Below are 26923 nucleotides of genomic sequence, written 5' to 3' on the forward strand. Positions count from 1 at the left end.
TCTGACAAAGAAGAGCACCGTTTGACGCTGGTGCCCTCCAGAGACATCCTCCACCCGGCAGGCGGGCAGGTCCCGCGTCTCCCGGCTCGGACGACCTCCCTCCCAGGCCCCTGCGGGCAGCCAGCGCCGGCAGCGCTCTGCCTGGGTTTGCCGCGTCTCCCCACAGGCGCCCGCACTCGGTGAGCAGCTTGAGTCAAGAGCCACTTAACCATCAAGGCTGTCAGGACACAGTTTTAAAGACCTGGCAATTAAGGACATTTTGTCAGTTCTGCTAACCCGCAGCGAGACAGCCCTGCTGCCCACAGTCGCAGCCAGCGGAGCTCAGGGAACCCTGGGTCTGGGCCACCTGCCCACGCAATTTGGAACTCGCTCCACTCGCGTCTCAGCTCGCTCCCGCCGGGCCCGAAAAGAGGGTAGAGTCTCGGGTGAAGGAGGTTCCCCGGGAGCCGGGCTCGAGCTTGGGCCGAGGGGCGGGTGGAGGGGTCCAACCAGGGGCCACGCTTGGGGCAGGACCTGGGGGCGGGGTGGGGGTCACGCTGCGGGGCGGGGCTGGGGGCGGACCGGGTGCCCTCGGGCTGTGGCGATGCCTGGCCAGTGTCGGCCGACAGCTGCGCGGCCCCGAGGATGGAGGCGCCCCACGGCAGGACCCAGCCCGCCGCCGCCGCCGCCGCCGCCGCCGCCGCCGCCGCCGCCGCCGCCGCCGCCGCCGCCGCCGCCGCCGCCGCCGCCGCCGCCGCCGCCGCCGCCGCCGCCGCCGCCGCCGCCGCCGCCGCCGCGCGGGACCCCGGCGAGGCGGCCCCGCCCCCGCCTGGCCTGAGCCAATTAGCGCGTGCCGGATCGGACCGCTGCGATTGGCTCCGAGGGGGTCACGTGGCCGGAGCCCGGCTACTTCGAGCCCCGCGACGCCGAGGCAGGAGGGGCTGCGCGCGGCGGGTGGAGGGCTGTCCTTGAGCTGGAGCGCGTGTCCTCCCGCACCGTCCTGGCCCTCCCGCGCCCTCCCCGTGTCCTCCGGGCCCTCCCTGCGCCGGGCCAGTCGAGGCGGAGCGCAGGGCGCCTGCGTCCCACAGACGACCTTGTGGGGTGGGGTCAACCCTCCCGCCAACCGCCCAGCCCCCACACTAGTCCTCCAAGGTCGTGGCGCTGGGGGTGTGAGGCCCAGGGGGAGGGCCCAAGCGGGCTGAGAGGTCCATGGCTGTCTAGGGACAGAGCCTGGGGGCGGGAGGGGTTCCGGCAGGACGTCAGTAGCTGCAGCTGCGGAGGGTGTAGAGGGTAGAGCAGGCTCCAGTGGCCAGTGCTGGCCGTTAGTGGTAGCTTGAGGCTCAGGGAAGTACCAGAGTCCCGGGCACCTAGAGTCCTGTGCTGTCCACGTCCCTTGTCCTTGCAGGTGGAGCCTGGTGGTGCTCCAGGAACCCCACCCAGAGCTAAGCACCAGCCCCCAGGCCCCAACGGCGCCCTGAGTGATTTCTCTCAGCCCCAGAGGATGCAGCGTGGGAGTGAAATTTAGTTTGATTTCTACAAAATAAAACACGATTTCTTGCACCCTCGAGGAAGCACATTGAGGTTTATGCTGTGGAGAGGGCAAAGGATTATGCCAGGAAAGAGCAGGCTGGCCTGGCAGGGGAAAGACCTGAAGGCTGGGACGGGCTGGGGTGAGGGGTTGGGGAGCCTAGCAAAAGCCCCTGTTTTCGGGAAGCTTCTGGGAGTAGGAGACCTGGGGGGGCTGGGGGACGTCCTGGGCACCATTCCTGCCATTCCTTCTCCCTAGCTGTCTCCGTCAAGGTTCCCTGTGCAAGGATGGCTTCTCAGGTACATATTAATGTGTTGTTGACTGGCCTTCAATCCTGGCCCAAGCGCTGGCCTTTGATTTGCCTCAATCTGCAGGTTCCACTGGTCGCTAAGCAGAGCTTGTTGCTCGTGCAGCTGCAGAGAGAGCTGGCCCACGAGGAGGGCCCTGTGCTCTGTATCCAGGCGGCCAAAACCCGTTTCTTCTCAAAGGAGTCCTAGACTCTAGGGTTTGTTGGCCAGAAGTCAGCGTCTGCCCACACAAGCCACCAGGCCCTGGCCACATGCCCCATCCACCTCCTGGCCCCTCCCTCACCCTCCCAGGACTGGGGCCAGACAGTAGGGGCAGGGCCTGGCTGGAACTTCCAGGGTCAGATGGAATCCATACGGATTCTCCCACAGTTAATTCCTCAGACAATGAGCAGAAATAAAGTTAAATAAATAATCTAAATTCACCAGTCAGGAGGAATTCACTGATGACCAGGGCAGGAATTATTTAAGATGAGCCTGAAAGTAAGGAAATGCTAAATAGCAAAAACAAACCCATGTCAGAGGACTGAGCTCCCAAATCTGGACCAGTTTTTGCAACAAAGCAAAGTAATGTTGGATTGAACCCAGGCATAGAATAAATGTCCGTGAGTCCACATTGCCATGAATGACTGAGAAAAATAAATAGATGGGGAAAAGGTGGATCTCCCTTGCAGAAGGATTCTAAGTATTTGATGTAGATGCTCTGCCCCCAAGGAGATGGAGTAGGCTCCCCACTCTTCAGTGTGCGCCGCACATCATGACGTCCTCCCTATGGAAAGGGCTGATAGGATCACTGCAGTGGAAAAACCAGAAAACCACCACCACCCTCAGTGGATCAAGGTCCACGTCGGCGGTGACGGGTCGTTGGTGTTGATGGTAAGTGCCCCTGAAGTGATGTGGTGAGGGAGGGTACCCCACCTCTGCAGCCCTCCTCCCTGAAATCCACACCCCTAGTCTAACCATGAGAAAAGCATCAGACTAGCCCCGCTTGAGGGACATTCTATAAAGTAACTGACCAGCACTCCCTAAAACTGTCAAGGTCATAAAAAACAAGGAGTATCTGAGAAAATGTCACAGCCAAGAGGAGCCCAAGGAGACATGACTCTGAGTATGTGATATTGTAACCGAGCAGGACCCCATGTCCCCAGCCTGATTCTTATTGGTAGAAAAAGTTTTATCCTCCAGGCCTTTTCTGAGTTTAAAGGATAAATTTAATCAGAAAAGTGAGAAAATGCAGAAACAAAAGAACACAGTCAAGCAAGACAAAATAGTAACATTTAGCCATTAAACAAAGTCAAGGACCTTTAGTTCCTGCTCAAGGGCTGTAGATAACGTCCTGCACCAGGTCCTCTGAGCTGCTTTGCAGAGACTGGTGGAGACAGGTGGAAGAAGCTAACTGTGCTGCCCACAAGCACGGAGACTTCAGACCGGTTGGACCCGGAAGGTTGAAGACGTCGACTCCTGATGACTCACCACCCGCCAGTCAGAAGACCGTCCATGAGCTGACCATGCACCTCACAGCCCCCCTCCCTCACCCTAACTTTAAATTTCCCCGAAGGCCTTCGGGGAGTTGGGGACTTTGGAGCATGAGCTACCTGCACTCCGCGCTTGGTGCCTGTGATAAACACTGCACTTTCCTCTACTGTGCGCAGGAACCGTGTGTTCTCTCTGGGCAGCAGGACGCGTGGGCTCTCAGAGTCCTGTCCGGCCTCTGTGCCCAACGACCAACTGAAGAAGTTCTGCATCCGAGGTCACGTCAGCCCATGATGGTGCAGGACTGGGGCTGGGGAGGGGACGGCCTGACCGCGGCACGCGTGTGCACGTGTGTGCGTGTGCTGTGCACCTGTGCACGTGCATGCGGTCCTCACTGGCACTGGGAGGGGGGAGATTTTTTGTTATAGTGTGTTACACTGTATCTTACATAACAAAGGTCCAGCCTGGGAGAATTAGGTAACTTTTTCTTTTGCTTTTATTACAAGCATATAATATTAATTGGCAAAACACTGAATACAAGCTTCACTATCATAAAATCAAAACATTTAAGCAATATTCCAAAAAAGATTTTAGACAAAAACTAGCCACCAATAGTACAAAAATTACACACCAACACAAAGCATAAAAAATGTAAACTTTCAAAATAAACAGTCAAAAACGTGTCTGTAGTGTCACCTCCATAACCCTCCCCAGCTTCCAAGTGGCCACTCGGACGCCCGGGCTTGGCGGCGAGCTCTTGCCCCAAACACCACGTCGTCGGGGAAAGAACAGTCTTCTTAGGCCCAATTAAGTTGTTGGAATAGACATTTCCACTAATGCCACACACATTTTAGGGGACGCTCAAGCTTTGGTCCCTCAGGTGTGCTCTTGGCGAGGTGACTCACGAGCTGGCGGAGAGCGGTCGGCCCTGCAGGGACAGGTCATGGTGAAGGCTCTGGGGCTGGAATAGGTTTCTAACCGGCTTATCCCAACTTAGTTTGTTAAATGCCAAGGCAGAGAAACACACTGGTCTAGCACTGGAAGTTCACGAGTGATGTGGGGAAGTGAAATGATTTCCTGAGGAAACAGACGAACTGCACTGTTCGTGATTTCTCTGTCTGCACTACATTTATTTTCAGCGTCTGCGAGCACATCAGACGTTTACGTACAAAGTAGAAGCTGGCTCTTTCCTAGAACATTCAATCCAATGACACTTTTCAAAATCACTGCAAAATCCATCCTGGGGGCTTTGAGGAAAAAAATTAACGAATTTCCAAGACTTCAAATGCCACGGGGAGGCGTCAAGGCCGCAGGCCCAGGGAAAGTAGCGCCCTCACCCCTGTGGGGGAAGGGGTGGTGCGTCCCGGGCCACCTGCATGGGCCCTCCCTGCACAGTCCCCGTAAAGCATTATTACAGTAACAGCTACAGAGAAGGAAAAGTCAGACAGCTGGAGGTGCATGTTCTCAAAGTCCACCCACATTCCCTTTCGATTCAGCAGAAAGATACTACATCACAATTTAAACGTGTGTCTATGGATGCGTGTTGGAGCCCTATTGCACAAAAGCAGAAAATGCTCTTCATCCACATAAAACAAAACACACAAATTAAAAGCTACTCAAAGTAAAAATAAGAAGCTTGCAAAACATCTCACAATTTCATTTTATATGCCTGTAAATAAAGCTGGACCACTGAAACCAAACAAGTGGATGGGAAAATATGATAGAAGGCTTAAAATAGAATAAATAATTTTATAAAGTTAAGTTTTCTTTTTCTTAACCCCCCCAAATCTTAAATTCAATATTATATATTCTATCTGTGTTTTCTATTTTCATGAAAACTGTATCTAGTGAGACTGTGCACAGGTGACAGGTCCCACTGTTGAAGAGGACGCCGTTATGCAGCCGAACGGCATGTGTTTCACCAGCATAAACAGTTGTGAAAATGATTTCACAGTAACTCCATCTGTTAAAAAAAAAAAACTTAATAGGATCCAGTCACTAACTGATCCTGGCTTTCATGCTGGAAAAAATAAAACTCTTGCCTTTGACGTTACATGGAAGCGTGAGAGCAGTGACAGGGCCCAGCAGGCGCTTCCCCCGGACGGAGAGGCCCACGCGCTCCAGCCCTCGGGGCTGCGGTCAGACTGGGGGCCGTGACCACCGGGGTCTCGGGCAGCGAGGACGGTCTGCACGAGGAAATGTTAGAAAAACAGGTACTTCTGCTGCTGAGGTCTCATCAGGTTAGCACAATTACGGACGCGGGGTCAGCAGGAGAGGTCCGACCCCCTCCACCTTCTGTGTGAGTACGTCAGCTTAGCACCATAGCAAACTCAAGTGGCTTCAAGGAGAGCTACAAAGTGCAAGTGTGAGGCTGTTACAGCGGCGCTCGTTTTAGTCTGACCTGTGAATTCGTTTTGGGTCTGGAGGTCCTACTGTTCGCCCTTCCTTCCTTTCACCACATGGGAAAGTACCTAGATTCTAACGTCACACTTGAACTGCGCTGTGGCGACTTACGGTCTTACGGAGCGCTTCAGCAGAAGTGTGTATCTGAGGTAGACGGGCAATATTTACTCATACACATCTGCTCATTAAACCCTTGCAGTAACTCTAAAAAGTGATTTGGATGGATAGCGAGCTTAGGGAATTGAATAATTCAAACATCACTGGGCGGAATGGGCTGAAATAAAGAGGTGACTTTGGCCCAATTCTGAACAGAATCTTGTCTTTATGTTTTTGAAAGGCCTTATATTAAAACCACTAGGCCTGAGTTGGTCTGGATGTTTCCCTCATCACTGAGGACCTGGGTTGGCACTTGTGCACGTGAAACAGGAAGCGGGAGAAAACAGACAAACTGACCACTTCCAAAGCAAATTCAAGAAGAGGTCTAGTCACTAAGGTGAAATTCATCACGGAAAACCCAGCCCACACTGTCAGGACCACCTACCAAACAAAGGCGCCCAGACCCCGGGGTCTGGGGGAGACAGAGGATGGCGAGCCCACAGTTCCACAGGAAGCCAGCCGACTCACAGATGGGGTCGGGGTCGGGCTCCCACTGCCCAGGAGAGGCCTGCCCCTCGTTCCTGCCTTTACATGCCAAGTTACAATTGTAAAGGAACAAAATTCTATGTGCTGGCAAAGAGTTTATTCTCCAATTCCACAAAAATATTAACATTTGGGAGGAGAAAAGGTTAACAAAGGGTGTGCTGCCTCGAGTTTAGGTCATTAAGTAACTGAGAAAGCAGCTTCCGCTGCCCGCCCCATCCTCACCCACCTCCAAGGGTGGACAGTGGGAACCGGGTCCACAAATCTGGGCTCCGGCTGCAAACTTGCCCATTGGCACCAGCCCCTTGCCCACCAGAGGCGCCGACTCAGAAAGGCCTGCACGCCGCCACCATCCACCTCTTCAGCAAGAGGCAGGAAACTACACAACCTGTGCCTGTTTAACAGAAGCAGTTTTTACGAACAAGATTTGTTCTGCAAACTGGCGTCGCGCTGCTCAAAGCACCTCCGGCGACTGTGCGGGAGGCGAGGCAGGCCCCCCTGCATCCCCCCCGCCCAGGGCTGTGAAGTCGCTTGGCTAATGTATTCATGGAAACCTCTTTTGGTACGCTTTTAAATGAAATTTTTATATATCTTCCAAGTCTTCAGGAAGGTAAAAGCAACATAAATATTGTCATTCACCATGAAAAGACATTTTTTTCAATAACTTAGGAAGGGTTCAATAAACGTACAAGTGTTTTGGGGGCTTGTCATGAAACCTGATTCATAAACTGAACGAAAGTATCGGCGATCTTCAAGGCCTGGAAAGAAGCAAAGGTAAGGAGGCAGGAGGAAGCCCCTCCAGTCCGGACCCAGGCGCCCGCAGCCCCGGTGCTGGTAGTGTCTTGTCGAGGGCGGGTCTCGTACGAAAGTCATAAACACTCTGCTCAGAAGCCTGGTCCGCGTGGCGCCGGGGCCACGTCCTGCGTGTCAGTCCCGCCTGGCCCCGTGCCCGGCTCACAGGAGGTCCATCTTGGGTCTGTAGTGCAGCAGCAGCGGCGCCTTCTGTAAGACGACGCAGGGGTGAGGGCGACGGGGCACAGGGGCCACCAGAAGAGGACCCACGCCCCCACACTCTGCCCCGGCTGTCTCCCCCCTTCTCCCCGGAGGCTGCGAGTGGGAGAGACCCCGGCCAGCCCTTGGGGACACATCTGCTTTCTGCTTCAGAAAGAGGCACCAAAGGCCTGAGGGTACCTCTGATGGCAGTGGTCCCTCCTCCCCAGGACCCTGGTCACCTTGCCTGCGGACTGTGCCTTCCCCGGGGCAACTCTGGGGTTGGTGATTTCAGAATGACTGAGTTCAAAACAATTCGTAAGCTCTCAAATGAAAATACGCACAAAAAAGCAGCCACTATTCAGAGCAGGTCCTGAAAATCAAATAAAGCTTATCAGGGCAGGGTCTCACCTTGAATCTCCACCTTGTGACGACTACGAACTTGAGTGTGTGGTCCTTGCCCAGGATCTCCTCATTGCATAGAATGTCCAGCTGGTGGAAAAACGAGACTCAGTCAGCGGGGCCTCTGTCCATACCAGCGATGCCAGTCGGGTCACACGTTTCAGTTGGCGAAGGGCCCTGCCCTCCTTTCTGGGGCAGCACAGGTGGAAAGGAGCCCCAGTCCACGCCCAACAAGACAGCCCCGCCCCTTTTATGGGGCTGCAGCCCCCAGGCTGCTCTCATCCAAAGAGCACCCTGCCCCCCACATCGGTCCGCTCTTGGGCTGTTTGTCCCGCTTGCCTCAGTGGGAAAGGGCTCCACAGACAGTTCTTTCATTTTTTATTTTAAAAAACTATTTTTAGTTCCACGTATCTCCTGCCCCTATCCTGCAGCCTCCCCGCCGTCAACACCGCCACGGAGGGCACACTTGTCCCAGACGGTGAACCTGCACCGACACGTCATCACCACCCGGAGCCCACAGTTCACGTCAGGGGTCACGCTCGGTGTTGTGCGCTCTGTGGCTTTGGACAAATGTGCGGTGACAGGCGTCCTCACTGCAGTGTCAGCGCACAGTGTTTCACTGCCCTAAACCCCCTGCTCTGCTGGATCACCTCCCCCAACCCCTGCAGACACTGGTCTTGTCGCCGTCGCCATAGTTTGCCTTTTCCAGGATGCCGCACAGGTGGACTCATACCGTCTGCGGCCTTTTCAGACGGGCTCTGTCCCTCGGTGATGTGCATTTAAGGTTCCTCCGTGTCTTTTCATGCCGTGCCAGCTCACTTCTCTTTAGTGCTGAATAATATTCCCGCGTCCAGAGGAACCACAGTTTATTTATGCATCACCTGCCGGAGGGCATCTTGGTTGCTTCCAGGTTCTGGCAACGACGGATAAAGCTGCTGTAGACGTCTGTGTGCGGGGTTTTGTGTGGATGTAAGTCTTCTCCTCTGGCTGAGCACCAAGGAGTGGGACTGCTGGGTTGTATAGTAAGGGCGTGTTTAGTTTTGTGAAAAACCACCAAACTGTCTTCCGAAGTGGCTGCACCATCTCACGTCCCCACCCGCAGTGATGAGCACGCCTGCTGCTCTGCGTCCTCCCGGTGCCAGGGACGTCAGTGTCCAGATTCGGCTGTGCTGACAGGTGTGGCATGGGGCCTTCTAATTTGCATTTCCCTGATGACAAGTGATGCTGACCCAGATGGCCTTTTAAACCTCTCCCTCAAGGCAGGGGAGAAGGGTCTGGAATCTGTGTCTCCTGTGGCTGCCACTGAAACACCACAACTGCGGACATAAAACAAGAGAGGCGGTGTGTCAGGTCCAGTCCCAGAGCAGCAGGCACGCACTCTCCGAGGCTCCAGGCTCCTGACTCGCCGCTTCCTCCCTCCAACCTCTGCCTCTGCCTCTGTCTTCAGGTGGCCGTCCACTCCATGCCTCGAGACTCCCTCCACCCTCTTCCGTGTGTATCGATAGTTCATTCCTTTTTAGTGTTAAAAAGTTGTGGTAAAATACACATAAAATTTGCCATCTTAACCATTTAAGTGCACAGCTCGGGAGATTAAACACATTCATAAAGTGTATCCACACCCACACCTACAGACTCTTCATCTTGTGGATCTCTGTCCCCATTAATCAGTAACTTCCCACCCTTCCCTCAGCCAGACATCCCATTCCACTTCTGTCTCTGTGACTCTGGGGACTCCAGGGACCTCACACAAGTGGAGTCACACAGCACATGCCCTTTTGTGATCGGCTTGCTCCACGGAGCAGGAAGGCTTCAAGTTTCATCAGGCTGTAGCCAGTGTCAGAATTCCCATCCTGTTGAAGCTGAGTCACACTCTGCCATGTGGATACACACACACCACGTTGTACTTATCCGCCGTCCACCGATGGACACCTGGGCTGCTTCCACCTTCTGTCTATTGTGAACAGTGCTGCTGTGAATGTGGGGGGTACCAGGATCTCCCCGAGAGCCTGCTTTCAATTCTTTTGGGTATTACCCCGAAGTGGAGTCACTGGATTTTATGGTAGTTGATTTTTGTTTTCCACAGTGATGGCACCATTTCACATCCGTCAGCAGTGCACGGGGGTTCCAGCTTCGCACACCCTCACTTCTCACGAAGCAGCCAGAGCCTGGGCGTGCGGGGGGCCCGTGACCCGTTTTGCTTGCATCTGCCTCGTGGCCGTGGATGCTGAGCGTCTTCCCTGTGCCTGCTGGACGTGTGCCTTCTTTGGAGAAACGTCTATTCAAGCCCTTTGCTTATGTTTTAACTGAGCTGTTTGGCTTTTCTGTGTGTGTGTTGAGTTTTAGGAATTCTCTATATATTCTGGACAGTAATTCCTATGTGATATATGGCTTGGAGACACTTTCTCCCATCCTGTACAATCCTTTTTGCAATTTTAAGGAAGTACAATTTGTCTATTTTTAATTTTGTTGCCCCTGCCTTTGGTGTTCTAGCAATCATCGCCAAACCCAATGTCGCAAAGTTTTGGCCCGTATCCCTCAAACATTTTGAGTTAAATTTTGTATATCGTGTTAGGTAAGAGTCAAACTTCATTCTTTTTCATGTAAATATCCAGTTTTCCCTGCACCATTTGCTGAAAAGACTGTTCTTTCCCCATTGAAGGATCTTGGGACCCTTGTCAATAATCAGTTGACCACTTGGAGGGTTTATTTCTGGGCTCTCTATTCTATTCCACTGGTCTGGATGTCTGTCTGTATGCCAGCACCACACTGTTTTGATTACCGTGGCTTTGTCGTAAGTTCTGAAAGCAGGAAGTGTGAGTCCTCCAGTCTGTTCTCTTTCAGGACTGTTTTGGTTATTTGGGTCCCTTGAGATTCCATGAAAAATTTAGGATGGATTTTCTATTTCTGTAAGAAGTATCTTTGGGATTTTGACAGGAATTGTACCAAATCTGTAGATCACCTGGGTAATACTGACATTTTAACAATATTAAGTCTTCCAGTCTATGAAGGTGGGGTGTATTTCCATTGACTTGTGTCTTTAATTTCTTTCAGCAATTTCTGTAATTTTCATTATATGAGTCTTTCACCTTCTTGGTTAATCCCTAAGTATTTTATTCTTCTTGACGCTATTATAAATAAAATTATTTTTGCAATTTTCTTTTCATATTGTCCACTGCGTGTGTACAAAAATGCATCTGATTTTTCTGTTGAATTTGTACTCTGCTACCTTACTGAATTTATTGATTAGTTCTGACAGGTTTTTTTTTGTGTGTGGAACCTACATATAAAATCATATCATCTACAAATAGAGATAATTTTCTACGTTCTTCTTTTCCAGTGGGTGTGTTTTCTTTCTTTTTCTCGTCTAATTTTGCTGGCTAGAACTTCCAGGATTATGGTGACTAGAAACGGTAAAAGCTGGTGTCCTTGCCTTGTTCCTGATCTTGGAGAAGCAGCTTTCAGTTTTTCACCACTGAATACGATGTTCATAATGGGTTTCTCAGATATGGATTTTACTTTCATATATGGCTACTATTTCTGGTTTGTTGAGTGTATTTACCATGAAAGGAACTAAATTTCGTCAAATGCTTGTTTTTTTGTCAAATGCTTGCTTGGGTTTTCCTCCACCCTGTGATGAGGCATACTACAGCAATCCATTTTTCCTGTGCTGAACCATCTTTGCATTCCAGGAATAAACTGCACTTGGTCATGGGTGTGTGAATCCTTGCAACGTGCTGGATTCTGCTTGCTAGTATTCTGTTGAGGACCTTTGCATCACTGTTCATAAGGGATATTGGTCTGTTGTTTTCCTGTAGTGTCATTGTCTGACTTTGGTATCTGGGTAATGCTGCCACATAGAATGAATTAGGAAGTGTTCCCTCCTCTTCAGGTCTCTGAAAAAGTCTGAGAAGGCCGGGTATCAACTCTCCTTTAGAAGCTTGGCAGCACTCGTCCTCTGCCGGGAGGTTTCTGGATACTGATCCAATCTCATTACTAGGTACAGGTCTGTTTGGATTTTCTGTATCTTTGAGATTTACTCTGGGCAGTTTTTGTGTTTCAAGGCATTTGTCCATTTCATCCAGGCTATCCAATCTGTTGATGTAAATCTGTTCATGATATGCTCCTATCATCTAGTTCTGTAGAATCAGTAGTAATGTCCCTACTTTCATTTCAGATTTTAGTAATCTGAGTCTTCTCTCTTTCTTCATCCATCTAGCTCAAAGTCTGTCAGTATTTCTGAACTTTTGGAGGAACCATTGATTTTCTCATCTCTATTTTATCTTTGCTCTAATTGGGGGGGGGGAGGTAATTCGATTTATTTATTTGCTTATGATGGAGGCCCAGGGACTGTGTTCACACCAGGCACACGCTCCACCACTGAGCTACGCCCTCCCCACCTCCAATCTTTATCATTCTGTCTTCTGTTAGCTTTGGGTTCAGTGCATTTTTCTTTCTCTAGTGCCTTAAGTTGTAAACTAAGGGTTGATCTGAGATCGTCCTTGTGTTTAGTGCGTTGATGGCTATAAACCTCCCCTTCAGCACTGCTCTCACTGCACCCATTAGTTCTGGTACGCTGTGTTTCTGTTTTCATTTGCTTCTAAGTGTTTTCTCATCTCTCCTGGATTTCTTCTTGGTCCACTGATTGTTTAAAAGTGTGCTGTTCTCTTTCCACAGTTTTGTAGATTTTCCCGTTTTCCTCTTGTCACTGATTTCTAACTTTTTGCCACTGGGTCCAAGAAGATACTTGGCATGATGTCTATCTTTTTAAATCTATTGAGACAATTTTGCCTGCTCTTCTCTTATAAGGACCCTTGCCACTGGACTTAGGGCCCACCTGGGTAATCCAGGATGGTCTCTTCACCCCAAGGTTCTTTACACATCCGCAGAGAACTTTTTCTTCAAATAAAGTCATACTCACATGTTCTGGGGGTTTAGAAATGAGCGTATCTTTTGGCAGGGTCACCATTCAACCTACTACAGTCTACCTTCTGGCCCTGCAAAAACCCACATCTGCCCCACATGCAAAATCCACTCACACCACCCCCACATCCCAAGAGATTTAATCCAGCACCAACTCCAAATCCCCAAACCTCCTCTGAAGTTCAAGCCCTACGCCTTCCCTTCTAGCCGGGTCAGGCGTGGGTGAGCCTCGGCACGCCCTCTCCCAAGGCTGTGGGTCTGTGAGACCAGAACACAGATTATCTGCTTCCAAAGACACAAGCATGGGGCAGGACAGATACTCCTGCTCCAGAAGGGAGGTACAGTGGCATAAAGGGATCACTGGTCTCATGAACTTCTGAGACCCAGCAGGGAAAAGTCTATGAGGTTTCAAGACTTTTCAAGAGAATACATCACTGTGGGTCGAGGTTCTGCCCTCTGGGCCTGTGATGGCCTCACCCTCTGGGCTCAAGGCTCTACTTTGGAGTCAGACTTCCCTTTTCTTGAAGGGCAGCTCATGTTTGTGGCCGAGCAGCTCTATCAGCCTATTTCCTGCAGGAAGGATTTTGGAAGTCTGACAGCCTTCTCTCATTTCTTCCTGTCTCTGTTCCCTTCAGTCCAAGCTGGTGGTATTTCCCAAAACCTCTGTGGGTCTCCCATGTATGTCAGAGATCCAGGCCATTTGACAGCCTCCACAGATCTTCCCTGGATACCTCCTCTCCAGTCCTAGGTCCCGTGAGATGGCTGAGCCACCATTAAAACAACTACTCTCCTTAGCAAAAGGTTTCCAGCCACACACTTGGCCTTCTCTCCAGAGCATGTTCTCCTAACACTGAAACTCCTACTATTACCATCTTTGTGCAAGTGGGTGCTGTGAATTTTCCAAATCATCAAGTGCTAGTTCCATATTGCTCAGCAGTTCTTTCCTGAATTCATCTCTCTCCTCTGGTATTTTATTACAAGCAGCAAGAAGAAACTAGACCACACCGTCAACACTTTGCTGGGAAATCTCCTCGCGAAATACCCAAGTTCATCCCTTCCAAGCTCTGCTTTGCACACCACTGTGGAGCACAATTCAGCCATGCTTCCTGCCGCTGGGTCACAGCCAGTTGTCCTCCCCCTTCCAACACGATGCTCCTTTCCCCTTCTGAGCTCTAGTCAGTAGCATCTTTGAGCTCCTGTCTCCAGCAGAAGGCACGTGTCTCTGTGCGACATGTGCCCTCAAAGACGACAGGCGCTTTCTCCACCTTGCTCAGTTCCTCCTGGATTCTCACCAGAGTCGTCTTTAAAGATCGTATTTATATCGACAGTCTCTTCAAGGCAATTAGATTCTTTAAAAACGGTGTTTCTCAAAATTCTTCCAGCCTCTACCTCTTATCCGATTCCAAAGGCACTTTCACAGTTCTAGGTATTTGTTAGAGCAGCACCCCACTTCCTAGTACCAAGATTGGTTTTGGTTTCCTGTGGCAGGTATGACAAAGTACCACAAACCTGGTGGCTTAAAACAACAGGTGTTTACTTTCTTGCAGTCTGGGGGACAGAAGTTCCAAGTCAAGGTGCCAGCAGGGCTGTACTCACTCTGGGGGCTCCAGGCATCCCTTGGCTTGTGACTACATGCTTCCCATCTCATTTCTGTCCTTACCCATCTTCTCCTCCATACAAGTGTCTCAAATTTCCCCCTGCCTCACTCTTGTAAGGGCATGTGTCGTTGGGTATAGGGTCAACCCAGATTACCTACGGTTACTTCATCTCAAGATCCATAACTTAATTACAACTGAAAAGATCCTGTTTCCAGAAAAAGATCACATTCACAGGCAGTGGGGGTTAGGGTGTGGACACATCTCTTTGGGGCTACAATCCAACACATTCTTCTCTAAAACACATCTCAAAAGCCGTCCCTTCTCTGCATCCTCACTGCACTGCCCTGGCCCATCTCTCCTGGGGCTTTGGCCCAGCTGGCCCCTCATGCTTCCACCTCTGAACCCCAACAATCCACTCTCCTCACAGCCAGAGGACTGTTTTACATGATGAATCCCCTGCTTAAGGCCCCACAAAGCCCTCTCTTCACACTTGCTTACGCATGGCCAGCTCCTCTGACAACTTACACCTGAGCGTAAGTGTGACGCTCCGGAGGGCTCCCCAGGGACTCCTAATGTGCCCACCCTCTGCTGTGCACCCCTGGGACACAGGCTTTATTTCATTCTCAGCATTCACCCCAACTCGGGACTGTCTTCTCCATCTACCCCCTCATCTATTCCCTCACTCCATCCATCTGCCTGTGGGATTAAAGAACAGAACTTCTCTGTGATGAGAACCTTTAGCACATCCCGCTGCCGCCCCATGACATCCCCGCTTCCCTTCGGGGCGGATCCCTAACCTTCACTGCTGTTTACTCTCACACTCTCTGTGGGCAGGCAAAACAAATGGAGATTTTTTTTTCTGATTGAAAGTCTCCAAAAAAGTTGTAAACAAACAAATAAACAAACCCGAAGAACTTCAGAAGTACCACCTTTATGAATAAAAAATGACTTGTCACAGTTTCTATCTATGGTGCAACTATTACCTCATTGAAAGATGAAAGGTTAAGTTTTTTGGCGATGAACTTCTTTAGATGCAGGACCGTTGCCTGGGCTGAACAGCGGATCCATTTCCGTTTCAAGCCCCGCAGTTTGCTGCTATTGCATTCCAGGCAGATGCTCACCTTTAAGAGAAAGGACACACAGCTGGGCAGAGGCCGCATCGGGGTCTGGCGGGGCCGCTCCTGGAGGCTCCCTGAGACGTGTACTAATCCCACCAAGTCTAAGGATGCTGACTTTTTCGAAATCATGAATCTGTTCTGACTGTAGAAACACTGTAGAAACAGAACTCTAATCACTTTACACAGCTTACCTTAAAACCCGCTTACCGTTTGCCATTGTGTGAAATATAACCCTACAAGATTAGCGTTGTCTTATTAACATAGTGCTTTCAAGTAAATCCAAGAATTATTTATTCACTGTGGCAGTGTGTGCTGGCCTCGGGGCAGGACCGACAAAGGCTGGAACCCTGCTCTGAAAGCCTCTGGGGGCTGGGACACGTGTGTCGCCCCATGGACCGTGCTCCCTGCTGTGGAAGCACGGCAGGGACAGACACGTCACACCAGCAGACACCACCGTGTCCGCAGGAATGCCTGGAGGAAGGCTTGCAGGAAGTCACATTACTCTTGGCCTTCAAAGAAGACCGCAGACTCACCAGAGGACAGAGCACCTGAGCAGAGGACACACCGTGAGCAAAAGCACAAAGTCCAAAGTCATGGTCACCTCTGAGTGGACAGTGTGTGACAAGGAATGAAAACAGCAAATAAGTAGAAGACGTAGTTCAGAAAGAAAGAGCTTAAGGCGGACTGACTGGCTGGGGTTTAGGAGACGAGAAGTGGCCGACTGTCCGACTGACCCACTGACCGACTAAGTGACCAACTGACTGACCGACCGGCTGGGGAGCAGGAGGCGCCAGGAAGGGGCAAGACTCTCGTGTCGCTTAGGAGGCAGGAAGAGACTTGTATTAATTTCCGACTTTTAAACAATGCATTCATTTTAGAATTTTGTAATTGCTAAAATAATAAAAATCAAACATATACCTTGCCAATTAGTTGCCCAGCACAGGCAAAAAAGAAGATTAAATAAAATTTACTGATTCAGTAGAAGGCACACAAGGCAGGGAGCACAGAATTAAGTTAGAACACTCCCTCACTCCATACACAAAAATAAACTCATAATTGCTTAAAGACTTAGACATAAGACAAGACACTATAAACTTCCTAGAAGAAAACATAAGCAAATTATTCTCTGATATAAATCTCAGCAATGTTCTCCTAGGGCGGTCTACCCAAGCAATAGAAGTAAAAGCAAAAATTATCAAATGGGATCTAGTTAAACTTATACGCTTATGCACAGCAAAGGAAACCATAAATGAAACAAAAAGACAACCTATGAAATGGGAGAAAATATTTGCAAATGATGCAACTGACAAGGGCTTAATTTCCAGAATATATAAACAGTTCATACAACTTAATAAGAAAAAACAAACAACCCCGTCCAAAAATGGGCAGAAGACCTAAACAAGTAATTCTCCAGTGAATACAAATGGCCAACAGGCACATGAAAAACGCTCAATATCACTAATTATCAGAGAAATGCAAACCAAAACTACATTGAGGTTATCACCTCACACCAGTCAGAATGGCCATCATTCAAAAGTCCACAAATGATAAATGCTGGAGAGGGTGTGGAGAAAAGGAAACCCTCCTACACTGCTGGTGGGAATGCAGTTTGGTGCAGCCGCTGTGGAAAACAGTGTGGAGATTCCTTAAAAGTCTAAAAATAGACTTACCATATGATCCAGCAATCCCACTCCTGGGCGTATATACAGAGGTAACCTTAATTCAAAAAGATACATGCACCCCAATGTTCACAGCAGCACTATTTACAATAGCCAAGACATGGAAGTAACTTAAATGTCCATTGACAGATGACCGGATAAAGAAGTTGTGGTATATTTATACAATGGAATACCACTCAGCCAGAAAAAAAGAATAAAATAATGTTGCTTGCAAACAACATGGATGGGCCTAGAGATCATCATTCTAAGTGAAATAAGCCAGAAAGAGGAAGAAAAATACCATATATCACTTGTATGTGGAATCTAAAGAAAAGAAAAAAAAAAAAAAAAAGGACACTGTGAACTCATCTACAAAACAGAAACAGACTCGCCGACTTAGTAAACAATCTTATGGTTACTAGGGGGAAAGACGGTGGGAAGGGATATTTTTGGGAGTTTGTGATTTGCAAATGTTAACCACTATATGTAAAAATAGATTAAAAAAAAACCAAGTCTCTCCCGTACAGCACAGGGAACTATATTCAGTATCTTTTAATAACCTTTAATGAAAAAGAATATGAAAACAAATGTATGTATTGTATGTATGACTGGCACATCATGTACACCAGAGACTGACAATTATAACTGACTGTGCTTCAGTTAAAAACATTTTTTAAATTAAATTTAAAAAATGTAAACAGAAAGCACAAACTAAAGCAGAAATACATTCAACTCACCAGCAACATAGTAAATGTGAAACTGTTTTGTCATTTAAATGAATTTTCTGATTGGATTTTTTAAAAAAACACAGCTCTCTGCTGTAAAAAGTGTCACATTTAAGAAAGATGTTAAAAAATGGAAACACCAGGCAAATATGAGCCAGAAAGAAGCTGACGGAGCTCTATTAATATCACGTAAGGCAGACTTGTAAGGCAGAAATCTGAGTAAGAAAACACTCCGGAAGGAGGGAAACATCTCTACGAGTGACTGCTCTGCTAACAAACCGCCGTCGGCGGACTGAGGGGAAGTCACTCAGTCCAGTCACAGTGGGGCCGGGAGGGCGCTGCCGCGCCCCACGCCTGATGGGCGAGGACCTGCGCCCCAGGCCTGAAGCAGCATGACCCCGCAGACCTGCCTCTGAGCGGGACGTCGACCACACCCAGCACCACTGGTGGCACAGGGGCTCACCAGAGGGGCCCGCCCCCCGCCGCACCCCCCCCCCCCCCCGCACAGGACCGCGTCCTGCACAGGGAGCACGGCTGTCACACAGGAGGAGCTCAAAGAATGCTCGGTCTGTCAACACAGGTGACCGCGAAGTTGGGGAGCACAGGGGACCGTCACGTCATGTTGATCTTTGGGCTGTGGGTCCACCACCTACTTAAATACATAAAAGCATGTTTGTGATTTTTTAACAGCTTCACTGAGGCATAATTTACATTTATCTGTTTTAAGTCTGCAATTCAGTGATTTTTAGTCAATGTCAAGTTGTGCGACCACCATCATAGTCCAGTTTGAGGTCGTCCCCATCACCCCATGAGGCTCACACCCTCTGTGGCCAATCCCATACCAGCCCTAGGCAACCCTGTCCATCTGCACAGGTGGTCCTCACGTGTCTCCAGACGCATCTGCATGCAGCCCGTGCTGACCAGTGCTCCTCCGTGTGGACAGAGCATGTCTCGTCGATCCACTCACTGGCCAATGGACGTTTGGACCGTTCTCAGGGCTGGCTATTCTGAATAACGTTGCTATGAACATTCACGGACAAGTCTTCGTGTGGATGCATGTTTCCACACACATCTAGGAGCAGAGGTGCTGGATCATGTGGTTAACTAATGTTTAACTCTTTCTTTGAGAAACTGCCAAGCTGCTGTCCACAGGGGCCACACCACTTACACTCCAACCAGCAGAGTGGGAGGGTTCCCGTTTCTCCACATCCTTGCTGACAACGTGTCTTTTCGACGGCGGCCATCCTCGTGAGTGTAACATCATGTATCATTAGGGTTTTTATTTCCTCAATGACTAACGATGTTGAACATCTTTTCATGTGATCATTAGCCTTTTGCATGTCTTCTTAGTGAAATATCTACTGAAATCTTCTGCCTACTTCTTAACTTGGTTTGTTTATCTTCTTACTGAGTTACAAGAGTTACATACTCTAGAGACAAGTCCTTTTCGGACACGTGACTTGCAAACATGTTCCTCCCAGTCTGTGGCCCCTCTTTTTACTTCTTAATGGGGTCTTTTGAAGAACAGCAGCTCTTAATCTAATGAAGTCAGTTCATCAGTTTTCTTTTCTGAGTTAACGCAGCTGGTTTTGAATCTGAGAACTAACCCAAGGTCCCAGAGAGTTTCCCTCATGTTTCCCTGTGAAGCCTTCAAGTTTTCGCTCTCACATTTTGAGTTAACTCTTGGGCATGCTGTGAGGTAAGGGCATAAATGCATCTCTTTGCATGTGAGGACCCTACCGTCCCAGCACCACTGGTGAAGACATTATCACACAATGTCTTGATTACTGTAGCTTTTTAGGAAGATTTGATGTTTAAAACTTTCAGTGCATACTTTAAAAAATAAACCCATGGGTCAAACAAGTCATAATGAACATTTAAAACTATTCAGAACCAAATTACTACAGTTGGAAACCATATGAATGTTCAACTCAAGAACTTAAGAGAAGGAACCTACAAAGAGAAGAAGAAAGGAAATTAAGAGCAACAATGAACAGAAAAGAACACGGTCAAACCTCTGGCAAAAGTGACTGAGAAAGTGGAAGACACTCATGCAGTCAGAAAGAGAAATGGAAAAATAACTATACGTGCAGCAAAAGCCACAGGCAGAAGAAGGAATTCCATGAACTGTTTTATGTCAAAAAATTAGGAAACCTAAGTCTAATTAGAAAGTTCCTAGGGAAAATATGACTGAGCAGAATGAACTAGAAAAGCAGCAGACTTGAGAAGGACTAAAACCATTACAGAAATTTAATCTGTGGTTAAAAATATTCCTACCTCTCTCCAAAAAAACTTAATCAAGATCTGACGTCTTCATAGGAAGTTTAACCAACAGTCAATAAAACTGATGGTCTCCGTCTCACACAGACGTCGGTAGAGGATAAAACATTGAAGAAGACTTGCTTGTCTTACTTGACTCAATACAGAACCACACAAACACACACGAGCAAAGAGAAGACTAACTCCCGTAAAACGAGTACGAAAACGTTGGGACGCCCGACACCCAGAGGCCAGGAACAGAGCAAGCGGCTTGCATGGGACAGGATGCAAGTGCCGGGCACCCCCCTCGCCCACGGGCTGACCCACACACGAGTCTGGGACACGTGTGCTGGACGTGCCCCGGGAGGCCGGGGCAGTGCCTGGAAGGCTGTGAGCACAGGGCACGCGGAGCCCTGGAGACAGTGCTGCGCTGGCACTGCTGCAAAACTGTCACACACACCAACTAATATTCAGTGGGTACGTCGTGCACCTCAAAAAGTCTCAAAAATATAATTTTAATAGGAGAAGTAAGCTGCACAAAGACACAGGTTCTGCGTTCTGTGCTTATGGCTACGTACGTACATGTGGAGATTCAGTGATCTAGGTCAGCAAACAGCCAAGTGCCCACAGGCCCACCACCCGCAAGTCCCCCACGTTCTCCTCCAAACACGTCCCAAGCCCTTGGCCTCTGCGCCATCGCCTGTCTGAGCCACGGATGCTGCCTGGTCTCCCATGGCTGCCCTGGCCTCTCCGGTCTCTGCAGAGCAGCCACACCCCCAGGCCTTGTCTGACCGCCCTGCCCCAGGCCCTGCCCCATCCCTGCACCTTGGCCAGTCAGCTCCGCGGGTCCCAATGGGATGGGCGCCACAGGTCCCGGGTGAGGGCAGGCCGGACACAGACAGACCGTGGCGCCTCCCTCCCAGTGCCAGGACATCCCGCGCGGCCCTTCCGCGTGCTGTAGCGCAGCAGCCCATCCGCCCACCTGCTCAAAAGCAGGCTGAGTGTGGGCCTGGCAGGACGTTCAGTATTTCTTGAAAGTGTTCACTCTCATCTTCCTGCCCCCCGAGAACTGCCTTTACCCCAGTCCCACCTGGCAGCAGCTGCTGCATCCTCCGGGCAGAGAACTCCCTGGACGGGCACGTGGACGGGGCGGCGGGACAGGGTGGTGGAACTAACTCACAAACACAACCCTGTCCAGCTCCTCCACGGACAAGGCTGGCAGAGCCGACAGAAAGTCCCAGATGCACGGGCATCACTGGGGCCTGAAAGCAGCTGGGTTAACAGTCCCCACCGACTGAGAGGAGGCGAGGGTGGCTGGAGGTGAGGCGGGGGGGGGGGATGCACCAGGATGCCCCCAGCCAGGCAGGAGTCCCCCAGCCCAGGAGGAGCCCGGCCTCAGAAACTGCTGCTTGCCAGAGCAGGACAGTATCTGCCTTAAGTGCAGAAAGGAGAGCAATGGCCACAAAGGTTTCAGCTCCAGAGAAAACCCGGACTCTTGCTCCATGAACACCCAGCACTGGCTCTTTTGAAAACAATCAATCGAACACACAAGTCCGCCATGTTTGGGATAGAAAAGAAAAGGCGAAAATTAGTAATGATAAACATAAATCCCGGAGATTAACCCGACAGAACAGGGCTCAGTGAGAGGAGAGCCCCGGGCACCTTCACACACGGCGCTCGGCCCTGTGCCCGGAGGGGCCGGCCAGCCCGGACCCCGGATCCTGGTGGGCCCCCAACGCCACCGGGAGGCGTCCAGGAGGACTCACACCCCAGCCGGGTCAGAGCCAGGGGAGGAGCAGCACGCGGGCCCCGGGGTGCCCGTCACCCCAGCATTTATACTTTTCTCCGTTCACCTGGGCACTGCTTCTGTCCAGCACACGCGTGCGCCTATGTCTGTGACGCTCGTGGAAATTTTTAACAATACAGAAGCATATAAACTGCAAAATTAATATTCTGATATTCTATTGTTATCCCCAAACCACACCATTTTAATTATGTCTTTAATAAATGTAAGTGCACGTGTCTATGTGTGACCCCTCCATTTATTAAATGCACACGTGTGTATCAGAACACACACGGACAGGCAGACCTCACTTCGCTGTGCTCTGCAGACATCGTGCTTTTTATGAATTCAAGATCTGTGGCAACCCTGTGTTGTCAGATGACGGCATGTTTTGCTTTTTACAAAATTTTAGATCAATGAGTGTGTGTTGTTTTTCGGGCATGATGCCGTCACACACTTAACAGAGCACAGTGCAATGGGAACACAACTCCTACCTGTGCCGAGACTAAACAGCATACGTGACCCGCTTCACTGTGACAATCACGTGACCACAGCGCTCTCTCCGCGCTGCCTGCATGTGTGCGCGTGTCTGCGGACGCACCACATACATTCTGTATGGACAGCACCCTACTTCTCACAGCTATCTGAGCTTTTCCTCTCCCAGACAAGCTTCAGAAGCAGCTGGTTAAGTTCCACAGTAAATGGTGAAATCACACCTCTGAAATTAACTTGGAGCGAACTGACATCTTAACCCCAACCTTCCCACCAGGAACACGCAGCTACTCGGAGCTTCCTCCTGTGTTCCTCTGTAAGGTCTGGGGTCTTCATTTCGGCCTCACACGCTCCTTGTTAGGATGTGTTAAAGTTTTCATCAGTTGCGTGGACAAGCCCCTGTCCCTGTGCTACTGACCACGACACACTGGTCTCATCACCCGAACGAGCAGCCCCAGGGCTGAGATGCTACGTCACACGTGCAGCCAGAGAACGGGGCGCCCTGTCCACATTCTTTCTGTCGCGAGTGTATGGGTTAGGGTCTCCCGAATCTTCTTGAGTAACAGCTGAGTACAGACATTTCCCTGTTTCTGACACTAATAAGACAATTCTGTTTCATCATAAAGTATGATTGCTGTAGCTTTCAAGTTAAGACACCAATAAAAAGTTCTGTAGATGGGACTTTATCAAATTCTTCCACGGCATCTCCGTGATTATTTAGTTTTCCTTTAATCTGAAAATGTAGCAAGTGACACATGAACAGACCCCTGCATGTTACATTTTCACCATCTTTTGATGCCCTGCAATTCCATTTTCTTTTGCATAATGTCCACACATGCACGGAAGACGCCCGGCCTCACGCGCCTCGCGTGACCACCTGGGCAGTGGGCTGAGGATGCCCATGGTGGGTGGAGGGCAAACTTTAACCTTTTTACACTTCAAATGTTCTACAGTGAGTGTGTATTACCTTGTCAATTAAAAAAAGAGGGAAAAGGAAAGAGTTGGAGGAAAGAACTAAGAAAGCTGTGGACACGCTAGCGTCTCCGGCCTCCTCCGGGGCTTCAGGGGAGGGCACCGGGGGTCCCCGGGGCCCCTCTGCCCACCTGCTCGTCGCTGCGGTGGTAATCGCTGTCCTCTTCCGGCTTCTCTTCCGCTGCTTCTTTGTTCGAACTGTCATCTGCTTTGGTTTCTCCTTGTAGCGAAAATAGAAAATACTGCATCATCAAACCCCAAATACCCCCCCAGCGATTTCAGCTCCACAGCGCACTCAAAACGCTACAAAAGCCCCGGTAATAACAGTCTGCATGTCCAAGAGTCAGGGGCCCGAGACATGTCTCTAGAACGCGGCGTCCTGAATGATGGGGCCCAGAGGAGCCCCCACCGCCCCGTTCCTCCCCCCACCGCTCAGTGCCTCAACGTGCCCCGCTAAACAGCGCACGACTCCTAGAACTTGCGTTGTCCCAGCTCCGCTTTTGAAACGAAGACCCCACCTCGGGAGAGCAGCGGGGACAGGACTCCAGGGTCCCTGGCTGCCTCGTGGCCTCGCCTCCCCAGGGTCCCGCGAGCCCCCACCAGGCTGCCAGCCGGGGCCTCCCCCTCCTTCTCAGAGTGTTAGAGGCACAGGGCAGACCGAAACCCCAGGAATCTGTGTGGTCCACTAGAAAAATACCACGGCATCAAAGATTTCAGAAAGTTGTTATGATGTGTTCAGATTTTAAAGCACTGTTAATTTTACATCAAAGCCAAAAGGGTGTTTTGCCATCCTGCAGTAAAACAGACGGAACTAAGAGTCCTGGGACGTCCTGTGGTCCCCGTGCGCCCCACCTCCAGGCACTGCCGGGGCCCCCGGGCCTCCCCTCACTCGACCTACCACTCAGCCCCTCTGTCCGCCAGTGCTTCTCAGTCTCAGCCTCAGCACCGGGGGCGGCCTGACCCCCGCCCACAGGGGAGGTGAGCAGGGCTCCCAAGTAAGACGACCACTCACCACTCCGATGGGAATCTAAGTGTGGTTTCGCAGAACAGGCCTCCCCCTTCATGTCTCCAGGCACTTCCAGGCCTAATTTGTGGTAGAATTCCCTCTGTTTTCTCATTTCCGCTATTAAAAATTAACATACAATCCTTAATCTTAAGTAGGCAATGGTTACATTAAAATGCTCACAAACATCACAGGAAGGAAATCGCAGACCTGGATCACAAGGTTTTGAAGCTGCTACTGACGAGAAAGTAACAAATCTGGACACCGCTCATAGAATTTCGGGGCAGTGGCCAGCTGCGGCCAGTGGGAAGCGCCAGGGAGTGGGAACCCCTATCGCCCGGACGTACTGGGCCCTGGCAGCGCCCGCCATGCAGACCCGGGGCTGCGGGGCCAGGAAGAGAGGACATGGTTTCAACCCTCAGGCCGGTGTCCAGGACTGAGCCATCATCTGTCCCTGGCAGTGGGTCAGGAAGCCTCACCGCTGGCCTGTCAGACCCCCCATCTCGCTGACCACTGGGCAGCCGGCCAGGGGACCTGGCCTAGCAGCCCCACCCCTACAGCGCAGCCCAGCGACCTGAGGTGCCGCTGGTTCTCCCGACTCCGTGCACAGCCACACTGGATCCTCCTGGGACAGAGACATCTCGGAGCAAGCAAAGGGGCGCCGGAGTTCACATCGTCTGCACACCTGCTGTGGGGCCGCCCTGGTGTCCAGGAATAGCTGTCACAGCTCGCTTGAACTGCCCACCACAGGGAGAGGGTCCCCACCCGAGGGGGTGACGGTCACCACGCCACCTCCTGCGAGCACTCAGCCTTGCTGCAGGCTGCACCCAAGCGTGACCCGGGAAAGGCCAACTCCGGGACCCAAGGTGGCTACTAACCGACGTTTAGCCGATGCTCCGCCTGTGACTCCACGCCCCATCCCGTGATGAAGCCTCAGTCGTGGCTCAGGGCCACACGCAGGCAGCCAAGGAAATTCAAACTCAGCTCAAACCAGCAACCTACAAATCACGCCGCAGGAAGCATTCATGTGCATCTGAGCCAGTGAGCTTGGCTGCGCTGACACCTGCTCGTCTGCCTTCTCCTAAAACCATGAGTCTAGAGAGGGCCAGAAACCCGCCTGCTGGACCTACAGACGCCAGAACACCCAGCTGTGCAGGGACAGAGGTCGTGGGAGAGTCGGAGCCGCGGGCCAGCCCGGAGTGACGGGAACACTGGGGCTAAAATGATGAGTCTGGAAAGTTGGATTAGCCTGAAATTATTCCCTTAAATAAGCAGAAACACAGGCACAGGATCGAAGGCCTGAATCGCACTGCCTGAGGCCGTGAGCCCATCTCCATGGTCTCCACAAGGGGTGGTGAACTCCGGGGCGGCAGCCCCGCTGACTGAGGCAGAAGGTGCAGCGACGCGGCATCAGACAAGCTGCTCACCCTGCCTGCTCACGTCCCGTCTGCGTGTCACGGCCTGATTCAGCCTTGTCACCGTCACTGTGCTGGTCATGGCGTCTGTGACCAGGGATCTCTGGTGTCACGGCAGCGACCTGCTGAAGGCTCGGTGGAGGCGGGCGGTTTTCAGCAATAAACTGTTCTGATCAAAGGGTGGCCCCCGCAGGCTGTAACAGATCAGCGTCGTGTGAACAAAACTTCCAGCCGCACCGGGAAACCAGAAACTCCGCATCCGCTTTGCTGGTCCACGGAACCGCGGCGTCCACGTCCCCGGGGCGCCTGTGGTGGGAGTCACAGCCGCCGCACGTGTGCCCGAGCTCAGGCCGCCGCCCTCGTCCTTCGGTGCTGCTCTGCCTCCCACCCCGTTCTGTCCTTTGTGGTTGTCGCTGAGCGTTTTACAAGGTCCCATCTCCTCTCCTCTCTCGGCGCGGCGGTCATACTGCTTTTCTCTGCTGTCTGTAGTGGTTGCCCTGGAGTTTGCAGTGCCCGTCACTGCTGACCGAGTCCACTGCAGGTGGCATCTGAGCGCTTCCCAGGCAGTGGGTGTGCTGTGTGCTTCCACAGGCGTAAACCCCGACTCCTCCCTCCTGGGCCTCGTGTCGCTGGTCACTTTGCTCGTCCCCCCGGCACGTCTAAGCACGTGTGTACGCACGTCTAAGCACGTGTGTACACACGTGCAGTGTGTATCTAAGCACTCATGTCGGGTGCAGCGTCACCATTATCAGTTTGAACAAAAAGTTACTTATTAAATTAAAAACAAGAAAGGGAAACAACAAGGACCTGCCGTATGGCACAGGGAACTACATTCAATTTCCGGTCACAGCATGTAATGGAAGAGACCCTGAAAAGAAAGTGTGTGTGTGTGTGTGTGTGTGTGTGTGTGTGTGTGTGTGTGTGTGTGTGTGTGTGTGTGTGTGTGTGTGTGTGTGTGTGTGTGTGTGTGTGTGTGTGTGTGTGTGTGTGTGTGTGTGTGTGTGTGTGTGTGTGTGTGTGTGTGTGTGTGTAACCGAATCACTGTAAACCAACTACACTTCAATTAAAACAAACAAACAAAAGAGCACCTGGGAAAAACAGGACGAGAAAAGGAAACGTTTTTATTTGATCTTCATTGATCCCTCCTTCGATGCTCTTCTGTTCCCTACGGAGATCTGAGTTTCTGCCCCTCATCCTTCTTTCTGAGGGGCTTCTTCAACAACATCTCCAGAAGGCGGGTCTTCTGGCCACAGGTTGCCTG

The 26923-nt window shown here is 50.9% G+C and overlaps 1 protein-coding gene across 5 annotated transcripts in view; it reads right to left on the bottom strand.

Annotated features, from left to right (window-relative positions):
- Positions 1 to 3763: 3763 nt before the first annotated feature.
- PCGF3 (polycomb group ring finger 3) overlaps positions 3764 to 26923 on the bottom strand; it is a 48420-nt gene continuing 25260 nt past the window's right edge. For 2 of the 5 annotated variants that reach the window (XM_074352576.1, XM_074352579.1), the window contains exons 6-10: positions 24257 to 24367; positions 23376 to 23464; positions 15221 to 15358; positions 7729 to 7809; positions 3764 to 7329 (exon numbers count right to left, since the gene is read on the bottom strand). In XM_074352576.1, coding sequence (XP_074208677.1) covers positions 7282 to 7329; positions 7729 to 7809; positions 15221 to 15358; positions 23376 to 23464; positions 24257 to 24367 — 467 coding nt within the window. In that variant the 3' untranslated portion in view covers positions 3764 to 7281. Of the gene's footprint in view, positions 7330 to 7728; positions 7810 to 8452; positions 9036 to 15220; positions 15359 to 23375; positions 23465 to 24256; positions 24368 to 26923 lie in introns of all 5 variants that reach the window. The other 3 variants (XR_012502114.1, XM_074352581.1, XM_074352584.1) reach the window with 3 other exon arrangements.

The sequence above is a fragment of the Camelus bactrianus genome, chromosome 2 (genome assembly GCF_048773025.1).
Source record: "Camelus bactrianus isolate YW-2024 breed Bactrian camel chromosome 2, ASM4877302v1, whole genome shotgun sequence".
Taxonomy (NCBI): Eukaryota; Metazoa; Chordata; class Mammalia; order Artiodactyla; family Camelidae; genus Camelus; species Camelus bactrianus.